At 40.8% G+C, this 17,495-nt stretch overlaps 1 protein-coding gene across 7 annotated transcripts in view; it reads left to right on the top strand.

Annotated features, from left to right (window-relative positions):
* Positions 1-17,495, top strand: part of RGS7 (regulator of G protein signaling 7) — a 577,395-nt gene that overhangs the window by 512,083 nt on the left and 47,817 nt on the right. For all 7 annotated transcript variants that reach the window (XM_025399630.1, XM_025399608.1, XM_025399600.1 and 4 more), the window contains one exon: positions 15,023-15,097. In XM_025399630.1, coding sequence (XP_025255415.1) covers positions 15,023-15,097 — 75 coding nt within the window. The remainder of the gene's footprint in view (positions 1-15,022; positions 15,098-17,495) is intronic.

Here is a 17,495-nt window from a genome sequence, read left to right as displayed (position 1 = left end):
GATCACCTGAAGTCAGGATTTTGAGACCGGCCTGGGCAACATGGTGAAACCCCATATCTACTAAAAATATATGAATTAGCTGGGCATGGTGGTGCACGTCTGTAATCCCAGCTACTCAGGAGGCTGAGGCAGGAGAACTGCTTGAACCCAGGAGGTGGAGGTTGCAGTGAGCCAAGATCTCGCCACTGCGCTCCAACCTGGGCAACAGAGTGAGACTCCGTCATAAAAAAATTAAAAAAAAAAAAAAAAAAAATCCTGACAAGCATAGAAGACCCAGTCCCTTGTTTCTGTGGTATTATTTCATTTATAACAAATTATACCGCTAATAATACTAATACTAAAGGGAACTAATATGTGCTTTGCATATTCTGTGTGTCGAGAACTGTGCTGACCCCTTTTACATGTGGTATTTCATACACTGAGGAGGTTGGAACTATTTTGATTGCACTCGCTGTGAAAGAAGAGATACCAAGGCTGAAAGAAGTTGCTACTTTTCCAAGAATCTTAACTATTTTGTCATCATGTTATTTGTCTTTTTTAGGTATGATTATTAACATATTTTAAAAGTGGCATGGTCCTTTAAATAAGTGACTTATTCAGAAATTTTCTTTCAAGTGTGATGCAGATGGAGCTATTTTGGGGAAAGTATGCAACAAGCATCTGAGCTAAGGTGGAATGACTCTTGTAGAAGTTGCCAGAATAAATCATGAATTGAATGCTAGGTTAGACCAGATAATATTTATATTCTCTTCCAAGGCGTGAGTCTTTGATATGCTTCGGTGAAAATTAGGTTCATGGTGGACTAATCTATGTAGTTTAGAGAATGCTTATGAAACTCATATTAGATGATGGTTATAGTTGAAAAATGTCAAAATACTGCACGATAGAAGAGCCATTATTAGCTTAATTTTTTCTTACTTTGTATCTTGAATCCCAGTTTTTCTCATATGGGTTTTAATCTTCAGCTCCATAATATGGCCCAGTGGAGATGCGCTGGTTGTATAATATGGTTCAGTTGTGTTGTCTGAACTCTGCTGTGCCATTGCACACCCAGGTAAAGAAATGCACAGCTATCGTCTGTCCTTGGATATTTATTTGTAGGTCAAGATGGAAACCGCTTTAAACAAAGTTATAAAGGCAGGGACAGAGAAGCTTGCTCTATTCTCATCTTGACTTCTGTAAAACTGAGGCTTTCTAAGTTCCTAGTGTCTTCCTGCTTTTTAATTACTTAACCCCCATCAAATCTGGAAGCAATCTGCTGTCAGCCATTTACACTTATCAACCGATGGGCTAATTACATTGCACAGGAAAAGAACATTTGAGCTAAAATTTTCTGCACTAGAAATGTTTCTTTTAAGGCTAACCGAAGAATTGGAGTATTTGTTTCCTGTTAAATAAATGTATGATAATAATGAGAGGTGATGACCAGTTGGCCAAGAGGTTAAGCTACAGGGGCGAACATTCTCAAGCACACACAAATGCGCACGTGCACACACACACACACACACCAGCAAACAGAAAATGAAACTCACTTTGTATTTTTAATAGTCTAGTAGTGTTCAAAAAGTCTTTCACATTCATTCATTCAGTAAACATTCATTGAGCACCTACTAGGTACCAGGAAATTTCGGACTCCGGTGGCAGATACTAAACAAGACATATAAAGTCCCTGCATTTGAGGAGTTTACCCCTCAGTGGTGAAAGACACAGAAAACTAACAAGTGTAATATGCAAAAACCCTCCAGGTGGAGGTAAGTGGTGTGATAAAAATAATAGCAAGGTGATGTGATCAAGAGGGACTACACAGTATTTGGAGAAAGAAGTAGCACCTAGCACAGAGAAACAGCCTGGTACAGAAAGAAGGCCAGTGAGGCTGGAGTGAAGTGAGCAAGAACAGAGAGGTGCCAAGTGTAGCACCTTGGCCGGACATGGTGGCTCACGCCTGTAATCCCAGCACTCCAGGAGACCGAGGCAGGCGGATCACGAGGTCAGGAGTTCGAGACCAGCCTGACCAACAGAGTGAAACCCTGTCTCTATTAAAAATACAAAAATTAGCTGGGCATGGTGGCACATTCCTGTAGTCCCACCTACTCAGGAGGCTGAGGCAGAAGAATCGCTTGAACTCGGGAGATGGAGGTTGCAGTGAGCCGAGTTTGCACCACAGCATTCCAGCCTGGGTGATAGTGTGAGACTCCATCTAAAAAAAAAGAAAAAAGAAAAAAGTATAACACCTCATAGAACATGGCAAGGTGTTTGCCTTTTATCCTAAGCGTGATGAGAGCCCTTTGGGGGTTTGAAGAGGAGAGCGATGTGCTGTTGCTGTAGTTTAAAAAGATGACTCTGGCTACTGTGTAGAGAATAACTTGGGGAAAGGGAGGAGAAAGCAAGAAAGGAATTAGAACAAATAAGAAGGCTGTTGTAATAGTCCAGGTGGGAGATAATGGCAGCTTGGAGCAGGGTAGTAACAGTGAGGGTAGAGAGAAGCCAGTAGATTTGAGGTATATTTGGAGGTAAAGTTTGCAAGATATGCTGATGTCAAGTGAGGGAAGTAAGAGGAAAAGAGGGCTCCATGACGCCTCCTTGATGATGGCTTGAGCCTCTTGATAGATGGTTAGAGGCACTCACTGAAAGACAGAAAACCAAGAAAAGAATAGGTAGGAGGGGAGAGAAACTCAGAGTTCTGGCTTGGACACTTTATCCTTTTTGGGAAACTAAACCAAAATTAGCACTGAATCTGGCAGGCTTTTTCCAAAAGAATCTGGGTGTAGACAAGAGAGTGCATCATTGTTCACTCAGGATCTGAGGAGATGCAACCCAAGAATGCTGCCCTTCACCTCAGTTAGCTTTTCTCCCCACCCCTCAGAGCACACAACAAATTTCTAGCTCTCAGTATGCCACCCTCTTTCTTAGAACTCCAGATAAACGTTTGATGTCATCTACTTCTGACCCCCTTTAATTGGCTTCTATGATATTTATGTACTGATAAGTTTTCCTAAATATGTCATGAGAACTTGTCCACATTTTATTTTTTACAGTTTTTAGACTTTTTCTTACCTCTCATATCCCCAAGTCTATTTCTATCCAAAACTCAGCCAAGACATAAACTCAAAAAGTCTCAACCGAAGTAGTTGTTTAAACTCCCACACTCTAGCTTGTGTGCATTGGTTCATTTGCTAAAATGTGAGACCCTGTGGCAAAGGAGCATTTGTATAGTTTCCTGATCCACATCAGAACCAAGCAACGAATTAGAGAATAATGAGATGGGCTGGAGTCAAGGTTGCTGAGAGCAGCAAAAAGTGACAGCTAACTGGGATAAGGCAGAGGAACTAAAAATGGCATAAAATCACATAAAATCTCAAAAGGCATTAGGAGTTGGGATCATCTAGCCTCACAGGCGTTGCTGTCTTAAAGATAGCAAAATAACATTGTCCTCAAATAATCATGACCTCGAATCATCAAGGAAAGACTGTTGTTTTGGATATGATTACGTAAGAATGCAAGGATGCATGGGAATTATTTTAAAAGATTTTTTTTTCCCTAGCAGTGAAAATAAAATAAAGTTTGGGCTCTTAGCAATAAATATGAAATCTAGAAAAGAACTTTATGTAAAACTCTCTTTTCTAACACTACTAAATCTTTTTCTCTTTTTGGAAATCAAGTTGAATGCAACAGAGTATATCTTTGAAATTAATCTTCTTTACAGAGATTTTGCTAAACCGAGGTGTGTGTGTTGTGGCCGTTCTCTGTATGTGTGTCCTGTAAAGGGAGGGCTCTGATCTGAACATGTGTGTCCTCCCCAAATCCATGTGTTGAAATCCTAATCTCCAAGGTGGTGGTATTAGGAGGTAGGATCTTTGGAAGATGATTAGGTCATGAAGGTTCTTTCCTCCTGAATGGGATTAGTGCCCTTATAGAAGAAGCCAAGAGAGAACTATTATGTCTTCCATCATGTGAGGAAATGGCAAGAAGGAACCTTCTGTGAACTGAAGTGACCCTCACCCAACCCAAAATCTTTCACTGCCATGATCTTGAACTTCCCAGCCTCCAGAACTGTGAGAAATAGATGTCTGTTGTTTACAAGCCACCTGGTTTATGGTATTTTGTTACAGAAGTCTGAAAAGACTCAGACAGGGAGGTACACCCCTTTTCTATTTGGGAACATATGATTTAGGAGCTCCCATGTCCTTTGTAATTCAAAGCTATTGAATTCAAGGCAGCTATTGTAATTCAAGGTTAATTCCAGTATGTGATGATTTTCACAAACTCGTTTCCCAGTTGTCCCACTGCTATCTGCTGTAAAAATTATTATAAGCCTTTGAACTTACTGTGAGTTATTTATGCTATAGGAAATTTTATTTGGTTCTCTTTAGCCTTTACAGCATACCATTTAAGTCACCAGTACTAACAATAGCACCGTGTAAAAAGATAAAGATTGTTTTCTCCAGTTCAGTAGCTAGTTCATTTTCCTACTTTTTGCCACCTCACTTTTACACTGGGGAAATTTATGTTGTCACCAGAGACATAGTCTAGACTTCATGTCTTAATTTCTGCATTCAAGAAACATATTAAGGGTTAAAGTAAAAATGTTTAAGGTGTTTGATGACCCATTTAAGCCCATAGACCAGGAACCCAAAAATTCTGTGTTGCTACTCACCCTCCCACCAATGGAATACCAGAGGAACAGTATAATGCGAATCAAAATGCCACTTCAATTATGGGTGTAAAAGAACCTAATATGCCAACCCAGGACATAGGACAAGTTGGAGCACACATGTTCAGTCTCAAACCTAAGAGGGACTTTTCTCATCCAACTGAAAATCTTTGTATGTCCTCACACAGCAGCCAGCTTTTTGTAGGGACATAATCATAGAAAGGGAAGGAGATCAATCGCTCATGTGTGCACAGCAGGCCAGGTGTCACAGAAAAGTGTCCATGCACACTTGCCTCGGGCCTTTTGTTTCTTCCTGCAGGAGCCCCTATTTTAAAGATAATTACGGCAACTTAGCTTCTACCCAGTGATTTTTTAAATTTCAAAGCAGTTCTAGCTGGGAGCATTTTAAGTATTTTAAAGCTGAACATTAAACAGAGGTAATCCCAGTGACCACAAAGAAGTTATAGGCAAATGTACTGGTTAGAGTCCTCTTGGTTGCTCTTCGAGAATGGTACCTGCAAGGCAATTCCTAGTCTATAAAAAGGGAGTATCATTGAAGGATGCACAGAGAGTTCCTAGATGTGAGGCTGAAGTGGTCTGATTTCAACTAGAGCAGATTAACAGAATGTGGTAGGACTACAGAAGAAGAATTTAGGAAAGTGTAGCAGAGACTCTGAGTAATAAGAGACAGCTCCACCAAATTCTCAGGAATTGATCATCATGTTTTAATGTTGCATATTCAATGATATGTTCATACCACCAACGATAATGCAAAAATCAATGGCACAAAAGGACAGGCCAAGGGCAGATGATTTCACAGGCATTTGTGTTGGAAGTGCTCTGATTCGTGATCTTCATAGCGACTGCATAAAGAGCTGCATTCCATTTGGAGACTTCAGCAAATACAAACATTGTATGTAAATAACAACCCAGGAATCCTTTTTGGATTCCTCTCTTCTCTTCACAGGCTTCCCCATCTCAGCAGATGGCATGGGAGTCATCCTTGATATTCTGTTTTCTTCAGCATGCCCACAGTCACAACCCATCGGCAAGTTTTGTTGATTATACCTTCAAAATGCATCCCAGATGCAACCACTTCACATCATCTCTAGTGCTGACATGCAAATCCATGTCGCCATCATCTCTTGCCTGGATAACTGCACTAACCTTCAAACTGGGCCCCTTGCTTCTGCTTTGCCCTGTTCCCACCCTGATAATTCACTTTCAAAGTACTCAATATTCTTGAATGAGTTCTTTGGTTGGTTGGTTGGTTTTTAATCAGTTTTATTTTTTTAGAGCAGTTTTGGTTCACAGCAAAATTGAGTGGAAAGTGCTGAATTCCCCAGCAACCTCCCCCACTGCCCACAGCCACCCCCATTATCAACACTCCCCCCACCAGAGTGGTACATTAGTTATAATCAATTAATCAATGATATAACCCTGATATATCATTATCACCTGCACTCTGTAGTTTAGCGTTCACTCTTGATGTTGTACAGTCTATGGTTTTGACAAATGTATAATGACATGTATTCATTGTTGTAGTATCATATAAAATAGTTTCACTACCCTAAAATTTCTCTGTGCTGGGCCTATTTATTCCCAACCCTTGGCAACCACTGATCTGGAAAAGGCAAAACTATTTGTCTCCATCGTTTTGCCTTTTCCAGAATGTCATATGGTTGGAATCGTATAATCTGTAGCTTTTTCAGATTGGCTTCTTTCACTTAGTAATATGCATGTAAGGTTCCTCCATGTCTTTTTGTGGCTTAATAGCTCATTTCTTTTTAATGCTGAATAATATTCCATTGTCTGGATGTACCACAGTTTATACATTCACCTACTAAAGGACATCTTAGTTGCTTTAAAGTTTTGGCAATTATGAAGAAAAAGCTGGTAGAAACATCCATGTACAGGTTTTTGTGTGAACATAAGTTTTCGACTCAATTTGGGTAAATGCCCATGAGGATGATTGCTGGATCGAGTGGTTAGAGTGTTTTGTAAGAAACTGCCAAACTGTCTTGCAAAGTGGCTCAACCATTTTGCATTCCCACTGGCAATGAATGAGAATCTCTGTGGCTGCACATCCTTGCCAGCAACTGGTGTTTTCAGTGTTCTAGATTTTGGCAATTCTAATAGGTGTGGAGGGGTATCTCGTCGTTATTTCAATTTGCATTTTCCCAACGACATACAGCGTGGAGCATCTTTGTACAAATGTGTTTGCCATCTGTATGTTTTCTTTGGTGAGGTGTCTGTTCAGATCATTTGTCCATATGTTAATGGGGTTGTGGTATTTTCTTATTGTTGGGTTTTAAGAGTTCTTTACTTATTTTGGATAATAACCTTGCATATTTTTTTTCAACTTTGTGGCCTGTCTTCTCATTCTCTTGACAGTATCTTTCACAGAACGGAAGTTTTTAATTTTAATGAAATCCAAGTTATCAATTATTTCTTTCATAGATTGTGCCTTCGATGTTGTATCTAAAAAGTAATTGCCCAACTCAAGGTCACGTTCTCCTGTTATTTTCTAAAAATTTTATAATTTAGCATTTTACATGTAGGTTTATGATTCATTTTGAGTTTGTGTGTGTGTGTGTGTGTGTGTGTGTGTGTAGAGTGTAAGGTCTGAATGAGTTTTTAAAAATAAATCATATGAAGTCACTCTCCTGTTTAAAACTTTCTAGTGGCTTCCAATTATGTTTAGAATTAAGCCAAAGTTGGGCCAGTCGCAATGGTTCATGCCTGTAATCTCAGCACTTTGGGAGGCCGAGGAAGGCGGATCACGAGCTCAGGAAATCGAGACCATCCTGGCTAACATGGTGAAACCCCGTCTCTACTAAAAATACAAAAAATTAGCCAGGCGCGGTGGTGGGCGCCTGTAGTCCCAGCTGCTCGGGAGGCTGAGGCAGGAGAATGGCGTGAACCCGGGAGGCGGAGCTTGCAGTGAGCTGAGGTCACGCCACTGCACTCCAGCCTGGGTGGTAGAGCAAGACTCCGTCTCAAAAAAATAAAACAAAACAAAACAAAAAAGAAACCTTAAAAAATAAAAATAAAGAATTAAACCAAAGTGCTTACCACCTTACCATGGTCTGTGATTTCTACTCAACCTGACCACTTTCCACAGCTGCAGGCTGACTTCAGATAATTCCATTTCCTTCTGCCTCTCGGACGCATGGAGTTCATTCATAGCATACATTGAAGCACGATATCATACCCAAGAATCTGTAGCTAGCAAATGAGACCTAATAGCAATTAAATGAGTAAATACTATAGAGAAGAGTGAATGGAAGAAATTTGGAGCAATTTCCTCAAACAACTTTCTTCAGTTTGTGTGTAGGAAGCAGATGGGTCAGGAGGAGGTGGGCTGAAAGAATCAGAGCCTGAATCAACTGACAACTGCCTAAGAAAGTGAAGAAAAGCTTGAACTGGGTCTTTAAAAAAAGAATCCTGGCTAGGCACAGTGGTTCGCACCTGTAACACCAGAGCTTTGGGAGGCTGAGATGGGAGGACTTCTTGAGGCCAGGAGTTTGAGACCAGCCTGGGCAACATAGCAAGACCCTGTCTCTACTAAAAATTAAAAATAAAATATTAGCCAGACATGGTGACACTCACCTGTAGTCCCAGCTACTCAGGAGGCTGAGACAAGAGGATTGCTTGAGCCCAGGAAGTGGGGGCTATAATGAGCTGTGGTTGCACCATCGCATTACAGCCTGGGCCAAAAAAAAAGAAAAAAAAATCCTGAGATTGAACACTTTAAAATCTGTAGTTACTTCATGTAAGTGTACACTTTAAAATCTATAATTACTTCGCGTAAGAATAAGGGATCATTTTTATTGGGATACTATGGGTCATGCATGCAATTTTTAAAACTTGTACTGTATTACAAAGGGGCAACTCTTTTTCATTAATTTGCTTCTATTTGAATTAATAATTATATATACAGATGCTCTTTGACCTACAATGGGGTCATGTCCCAATAAAGACATTGTAAGCCAAAAATATTATAAGTCAAAAATGCATTTAATACTCTAATAAACTCACAGTAAGGGTGAAAATGTTTAAGTTGAGCCATAGTAAGTCAGGGACCATCTAAATACAGCAGTTCCCCCTTACCTATGGTTGCAGTCTGCAGTTTCAGTTATCCATAGTCAACTGCAGTCTAAAAATATTAAATGGAAAATTCAGGAAACAATGCATAAGTTTGCAATTTCGTGCCATTCTGAGTAGCATGATGAAATCTCATCTATCCCATTTCTGCCCCAGCTGGAACATGAGTCACTCCTTTGTCCAGCAGATCCATGCGTCTATGGTACCCACATGTTAGGCACTTAGTAGCCTTCTAGGTTATCAGATCGACTGTCCTGGTATTGCAGTCACCTTTACTTTACTTCAGAATGACCCCAAAGCCATCATCATCACATGTTTTGGCATATTTTATTATTTTATTCTTAGTTATTGTTGTTTTCTATTTTATTATTAGTTATTGTTGTTAATTTCTTACTATTCCTAATTTATAAGTTAAACTTTATGATAAGCATGTATATATATAAGAAAAACAGTATATATAGGTTTTGGTACTATCTGTGGTTTCAGGCATCTCTTTTGTGGGGGTGGGCAGTAGTAAAACATATCCCCCAAGGATAAGGGGGGACTATGCATATTTCAAACCTGAATTTTCCCAGAATCATGATTTTTTAAAACTTTCTAAGGTGTACTTGATGTCTTGCTATCAGCTCTGTTTGACGGTGCATTTCTAATCCTGCACTCACCTGTCATTTAGGACACTGTTCTCCCAGGTACACATCAGCTGCAGTGATGGAACTTAAAGACAGCCGTTCTGTATTCCTCTCTCTCACTGTCGCTCTTCGCCACAAGTTTTGCCAACTTGTCCTGAACACAAGTATGCCTTCTGCTATAACTAACAAAAATGTACTATCGCATGAAAGGAACTAAATGGCATTTAGATGCTTTTACTTAAAATATCAATAATGAAACCAAAAACTCCAGCTTCTCTTTTGCATCTCATGAGGACACTCACGTAAACGTTATGACAGTAATATTTCTCAATGATATGCTCCGTTTACTCCCTCAGGAATGGATTCTACAGTGTTAAATCCTACTTTATAATAAATAACATTATAATAATGTTACAACCCAGCTTAGTTCGGTTGAAAAGAAATTCATCTTTGAATCACTAGAAATAACACAATTCTCTTCCAGGCTAATGTAAATAGCATTTCATTATTCCTTACATCCTACAATACCATGTGCTTAATACTGTATCCAGCAAATAGTATATATTTGAACATTTTAGTGGAATGTCTACTTGGTAACGATAATGTTATTTATATCTTATTGGGAAGATAGATATGTTTAGCTCTGCAGAAACTAATTTTACGAATTTCATGAAGGTCTGGTGCCAGCTAGTGGTACGTATTATATATGCATCAAAAAGATAATTGATTTTTTTTTAAGTAACCAAAAACAACATAGTCTCATCGAGATTGAAAAATTGCTTAAAAACAACGTTTACAGGAATGTTGTTTGCCGTGTTGAGGAGAACCAACAGACTGCGCGTAAGAATGGATGTCTGTCTTGGCCGGGCGCAGTGACTCATACCTGTAATCCCAGCACTTTGGGAGGCCAAGACGGGTGGATCACCTGAGGTCAGGAGTTTGAGACCAGCCTGGCCAACATGGCAAAACCTTGTCTCTACTAAAAATACAAAAAATTAGCTGGGCGTGGTGGCACCCACCTGTAATCCCAGCTACTTGAGAGGCTGAGACAAGAGAATCACTTGAACCCAAGAGGCGGAGGTTGCAGTGAGCCGAGATTGCACTGTTGCACTCCAGCCTGGGTACAAGAGTGAAACTCCGTCTCAGGAAAAAAAAAAAAAAAAAATGGATGTCTGGAATGTTCTGTTGTCCTATAATGCTCTGTGTCAACTTCCACTTAGTCATTACGCTCCCATATTCTGATTATTCATGTGTCTGTCGTTCTTATTGTATCAGGAAGTTACTGGGATATGGCTTATGCCTTCGTTTCTGTAATTCACCATGTGTCACAAGATCTGACAATTAGATGCAGAAAGAAATATTTATTGAATACATAAGAGAATTCAAGAAAAATTATTGCCATATTTCACTTACCACAGTGCATGACTTCTGAAAGCAGTTATTCAGGGGTTATCAACACTGAGTCATGACCTTAATTATTCAGAAGTATACCAGACAACTTTGGGCCTCTAAGCTTTTTTAATCTTCAAGAATTTCCTAGTTGACTTAGATATCATAGATCTGTTGAACCATTAGCTGTCCCATGAGGCCTCCTTAGAAATTACAAGGCCTCTGAGACAAGCATCCCAGATCCAGCTTACTATTTTAACCATTTAGTCATTAGTAACAAATTTTGAACTAGCAGATTTTATTTTCCTGGGATGGGAGCCGGGTTATAAAACATATCTTACAGTTCAGTCTCTAATAACATTTACTTTTAAAATCAATGCTTTCTTATTAATTTGCTGATTAGTGGTGTTAATAATTGGCTCAAGTGGGAATGTCAGATGTAAGCTAATGATTCATTAATCAAATTTAAAAGGGCATCATCTTTTAAACATGAGGATGAAACTTCTAATTTCTTTCAGGACTGACAGTCAGATATGTTCCTCTGGGGAGGGGATCTTTCCACTTTATGCCTTCCATAGTTGACACAATTTCCGGGGCCATTTGTTAATTATTCCCCCTGGTGTGAAGTAAAATTGATTTGGAATCCTAGCTCGTTATGGAAGGAGTTTTAGAGTTCAAATTAGTTCAGCTTCCTCAGATGTATAAAGAAAATACAGTTTCTGTATTTTCTATAATTGACATAATTTTCTCAGAAACCTATTTGAAGGATAGGTTTCAAAGCATGTGCTCTGCATGCCACCATTTCGAAATAGTTGGTTTAGATGACTCGCTCATTTGTGGATAAATGATCACACTTGCAGTTTTCTCAGCCTTTCTCTGCTGCTATCCAACACTGGTTTTGGAAGAGAGTTTGGAGTCCAGAGGCTTTGTTTTTACAGTCTTGTGCAGTGGGGCCTGAGGGCCAAGCACCTGCAGAACATCTTCCAGATCCTTGTCGATTTCTGCTATAGGCAGGTTAGTGTGGGCTGCTCCCAGGACAGCTGCAAGAGGTACCATCTCATCACCTGGAACTCACTGCTGAAGTCTGTGTTTCAGACATCTGCTTCCAGCATAAAATCCCTGCACACTGTGGCCTTTGTCCCAACCTCAGGCTCCCATCCACCCACTATTCTTAGATCCTCTGCGCCTTTTACTACTGTGGCATGCAAGAAATTCCAGACGCCTCGACTGCCACATGAGAGGGTTGGGAAGCACTGCCTTAAGCTCATCTTTCTTGCTACCACCCATATGATATAAAATTCATGTTGACTCTGATCACATGTGGAGCTTCTTCTATGGGCATGGGACTAACTACCTCACAGGCTACCTCATACTTGTGTGGGATTTTTTATTCCTCCCTGTTACCTCTCCTTCTTCGAGTTTCTTCCACAGAGGAGAAAAATGAGGCGCCTGCTGAGCTCAGTATCTTACCTTTCTCTTTCTTTGCCTCCAGGTCATGAAGAAACATGCTTTCCTTTCCTGGATATTATATCCTAATTTTTCCCATCCCTTAACATATAGAAAAACAATCTCCTTGACGTATCTTATCATACTTGGCTCTTTAAAAAAAAAAAGAGAGAGAGCAAGAGAGAGAGAGAGACAAAATCTCACCCTGTCACTCAGGCTGGAGTGTGGTGGCTCAGTCACAGCTCACTGTAGCCTCAGACTCCTCAAAGCAAGTGATCCTCCCACCTCAGTCTCTCAAACTGCTGAGATTACAGGCATAAGCCACTGCACCTGGCACTGTGCTTGGCTCCTGATATGTTGATAGGAGTTTAAAGAATTTTACTGCCTTCCTTTCCATTATGGCTCAGGCTTAGGGATGGAAGGTTGCAAAGAAATAGAAATTGAATCGAAAATGAAAACTCGATCCTTTAGTGTTTTAAAAACCTTGTCTTTGTTACACCTAGATCAATGGTTGTAAACTCTGGCTGTATATTAAAATCCCAGGGGTCTTTTGAAAAAACGAATGCCTAGACCAACCATAAAAAAAATCAAACCAGAATATCAGATACTCAGCAACCAGATGCTGGGGTAGTTTAGTGCATTGCTCGGTGTCGCTTAGGAAATTAGTCCCACCCAGCTGGGCGCCCTTCCTCCCTCCTACACGGCCAAGCCGATCACTGTGCTGAACCAGTGATTTCTATTCCTAAATAGATACGCACACCAAACTCATAATTTGTTTAATGTTTGCAGTACAGTGTGTGTGTGTGTATGTGTAGTATATACATATTCTACAAAAAAAGAGAAAAAAATGTTTTCCTCATTTACTTCCTTATCCATTATAATATTATGGTGGAGTTTTTGCCCAACGGCTATGCTAGCAGGAGATGGTTCTTTAAGGAAAGTGTCCTCTATCCTCATTACACAATGAGCTGATTCCTGTTACTATAGTGAACAGCTGACTCTGCCAATCACATCAGCTCTGCCTTTTTGCCCTTCCTTCCCAACCCCATCCCAACTCCACAGAAGACTTCCGCATTCCAGTTTCTCTGGAGTCACTTCTAAGGACATCTAATGCTTTAATTTCTTGCAATCTGTGGGAAGAAGCAGAGAAATTGAGCAGAGACATGCAACTTGATGGTTTGTTTGTTTGTCTGTTTTGAGATAGAGTTTCGCTCTTGTCGCACAGGCTGGAGTGCAGTGGCGCGATCTCAGCTCACCACAACCTCCGTCTCCTGAGTTCAAGTGATTATCCTGCCTCAGCCTCCAGAGAAGCTGGGACTACAGGCGCCTGCCACCACGTCCAGCTAATTTTTGTATTTTCAGTAGAGATGGGGTTCACCATGTTGGCCAGGCTGGTTTTGAACTCCTGACCTCATGATCCATCCACCTCGGCCTCCCAAAGTGCAGGGATTACAGGCGTGAGCCACCGTGCCTGGCTGATGTTTTTTACTAATACCAGACATCCTTAAATCCTGCACCAAAAGTAAAGGAAACACAGTCCATGCAGCCATTAACTTCTCATCTCTTCTAAAGGATGTGTGATGTCTAAGCCCTTTCTACATTTAAGCTACCCTGTATTTTTGAATCTCCTGTCTTCTCTGTTTCCTGATTCATATTCTCTCCCTTCCCCTCTTCTTCCCCCCTCCTCCCCTCTCCTCCTCCAAATATACAAGAAGCTTGCAGCTATTTGTTTCTGTGCAACAGAACAATAAATCCGACAAGATGAGACTCCTGAGGTTGTCAGGAAACTAACAGCAGGCTGCCGATACTTCTCCAACCCCTCTGTTTTAAAGGGGTTCACCTGCCCTTAAGGAAAAGGAAGGTCGGGAATTTATCAGAAGCAGCATGGCATCTTATTTACCAGTTTCTTTCTCCATCTTTCACATGTTAACCATTGTATATTCTGTCTATGGCAAACAAAGATTCCTAGTCACTGGGTTTCACAATCCCTGTAAGACAGTTCATTCTGGGAGTTGAGCTGGCTCAACTAAATGCCATTTGAGCTTTCCAACTTGGGAAAAGCAAGCCACCCATCTAATAACAGCCTTTTTTTTTTTTTTTTTTTTTTTTTTTTGCGATGAGTTTCACTCGTCGCCCAGGCTGGAGTGCAGTGGTGCGATCTTGGTTCACTGCAACCTCCACTTCCCATGTTCAAGTGATTCTCCTGCCTCAGCCTCCTGAGTATCTGGGATTACAGGTGCCTGCCACCACGCCCAGCTAATTTTTTATATTTTTAGTAGAGAGAGGGTTTCACCACGTTGGCCAGGCTGGTCTCGAACTCCTTACCTCAGGCAACCCACCCACCTCAGCTTCCCAAAGTGCTGGGATTACAGGCATGAGTCACTGCGCCCGGCCCAGCCTCACTTTTTATAAAGAGGGAACTCTGCAAGAGGCTGTCTGCAGATAACCAGCAAGGGGGATCGGCCCGTTTGTCCAGGAGCGCCTCACTCTTTCTGTCGGGTTTGTGGCTATATTGACACCACTTTCACATGTGCAGCCCAACTATTTCTTTTTCCTGTTTCTCTGGGAGTTATTTGATGATGGCATCTGAAGGCCTTTAAGTGTGAAGAGTTAAGAAGTATCATGTCTTTTATGACTGGCCACTGCTGATGGGACTGGCTGTGGTCACCCAGAAAACACTTCCCTTGATTTGTGTCATTGTGGCATTTACTTGGGCTCTGGAGAGCAAGTCATTCATGATTGTCCTGGTCAGAAATTTCATACCAAAGATTCATTTGTCTCTCTGTTTTTCCATTTCTAGCCTGGATGTGTAAATACAACTGAAGTGGACATTAAGAAATCATCCAGAATGAGAAACCCCCACAAAACACGGAAGGTAAAACTGACATCTGTTGTGCTGATCTTGGTGATGGATTGCATTGTTTACAGGATGTCAGCCATGAACACTTTCTTCCCATGTCATGGAGGATCTTCCTCACTCTTCCCAGCCTTCCACAGCCCTCCCTTCTTCAAGAATAGCCCCATCCTGATATCAAGCACACCAGGGTCCCAAGACAGAGCGGTGGTACTAACTGACAGGAGAGGAACAGGAAGCGGAGGACCCCTCCCCTCTCCCAGAGAAGGGTGTGGCCTTCAGAGCCCAGAAAAGGAGGAAAAGAAGATGGAGGTTTTCTAACGATGATTTCTAAGGAAATCTAAGGATGCTTTTTCTAAGGAAATCATCCTTAGAAAACCTGACACTAATGAGAGAAGGGCATTTTAAAAGCCGAGGAAAGGGTGACATCTAAAAGATATTTAATTACAGAAAGAGTGCAGGGACCCCCTCTTAACACTAGAATTTTGTAACACAACCATAAGACAGTGGTTGTATTTCAGTGTTCGTTTTCTGAGAGAATATCGGTGTGCAGGGTGCAGGGGAAGCTATTCCAAGTTCAGTGACATTTTAAATAACCCTTTGAAAATGCATAGCGATAGTCTCTACATATTTTTTAAAACAACACGTACAACTAGAAGGGATTTTTATTCATTCCATAAAACATGCTTGATGTACACAAGAATTTCTGGCCTGTAGCAGTCACTTTGAGAACACAGCTTATTGATTGGTCCTGCAGGATTAATACATCCCACAAACTTCAAGGTCTTCTTTTCTGTGACTATTTCCTTAGTATTTCCTCAGCCATAGTGTTTACCAGAGTCTGTGTCCCTGCAGTAAGCACCCAATACTTTTTTCTAGTCTTATTTTATGTTACCTTTTCTCCTATCCCTAGAAACATAAAGCTTCATGTTCAAAGGCCCCAGTATGGTCCAAGTACCTTTTCTTTCTTTTAAGGCAGTTTACCTTGATGTTAGGATAAACAAGCTGAAGCAAAGCACCACAAAACCAACTCAGATGCGGTGCTCAAAAGTATCTGCCCCTAGGAACTCTCTGAGGGAGAGGCGGAGTCAGACCAAAGCAAGCCTGTCTGGTCTGTCTCTCTTGTAGCTGGCCCTGCTTAATTGCTTTCATCTTCTGCTCACAGCACATCCTGAGGGCACCAAGAACTAGTTTTGCAGAACAAGATTCAAAAATGCTATCAGCGCTCCAAAAAGTGCATTAAGCCACCTCTCTCCACTTTCTGAATAGTGAAATTACTCTTCGAAATACTTTATTGGGTGTCCTGTTTCCCCCAACAGACACTAACCCAGACATGCTGTGATTCAGAAGAGAAAGCACATGAATTGACAAGATAGCACTTAGACACAATAAAGGCATCATTTATACTCTCTTTTCAGCACCATCTTCAGTATTGATCATCTTTCTCGTGTTTCACATGGCACCCTTCTTTTTGAACATTTGAGAAGCATTAGTTTACAATGTTGTTCTTCACATACCATCAGCCCTCATTTAATGATGAAAAGCCCATGAGGCGTTGCAAGGTGAAATATTGTAAAAAAAAAAAAAAAAGAATCATTGAGATCTAGCTCTCTTTGTTTCGATAACATCTCATTTCTTGTGAATCAATAATGATAGAATGACAGGGCCTCACTCCAGAGCTGTCTGGCGCTAACATTTGCCAGGAGAAAACAAAAGTCCTGAAAAATCTGACAGCAATTAACAGGTATGCCCTTATTTTCCACAGCTGGAGAAAACTGATTTTTCTCACCTTTTGATACATATAGTTTCTCACAGTCAGAAGTGTTCAATTTGCTAGAATCTCCGCAGAGGATAATGTTATTTTACATGGAAGGTTATACGACTCCAAGCCACATACTAATATTTTTTTTAGAAGTATCACCACTGATACTTCATATGATATGAAGTATACAACTATGATATGCTCATAGTTGTTTAGGAACTGTAATGATCCACTGAATTAGCAAAATTAAGGAGTCTCTGCTCTATGCCAGACATGTCCTGGGCTTTAGGTACTCCACAGTAAATGGGACAGTCAGGGCCTTGCTCCCCCTAATTCATGGTCTCATAAGGGTACAGGTATTGAGCAAGGAGACAAATGCCTGCACATGGATATAAGTATATGTTTTCGTTAAGCTTTATGTAGTCTGCTGGGGCCGCCTTAACAAAATACCGCAAACTAGGTGGTTTAAAGAGTAGGAATTTGTTACCTCAAAGTTACGGAAACTAGAAGTTCAAGATCAGGGTGGTGGCAAGTTCAGTTCCTGTGGAGTGTCTCTTCCTGGCTTGGGGATGGCCACCTTCTCCTATGCTCAGTGGCTTTTCCTGTGTGTGCATAGAGACAGAGAGAAAAACAAAACACAACAACCAACTCTGGGTC

This window comes from Theropithecus gelada, chromosome 1, assembly GCF_003255815.1.
Source record: "Theropithecus gelada isolate Dixy chromosome 1, Tgel_1.0, whole genome shotgun sequence".
Classification (NCBI taxonomy): domain Eukaryota; kingdom Metazoa; phylum Chordata; class Mammalia; order Primates; family Cercopithecidae; genus Theropithecus; species Theropithecus gelada.
Note: the sequence above shows the minus strand (reverse complement) of the source record. Positions and strands in the feature narration are given on the sequence as shown.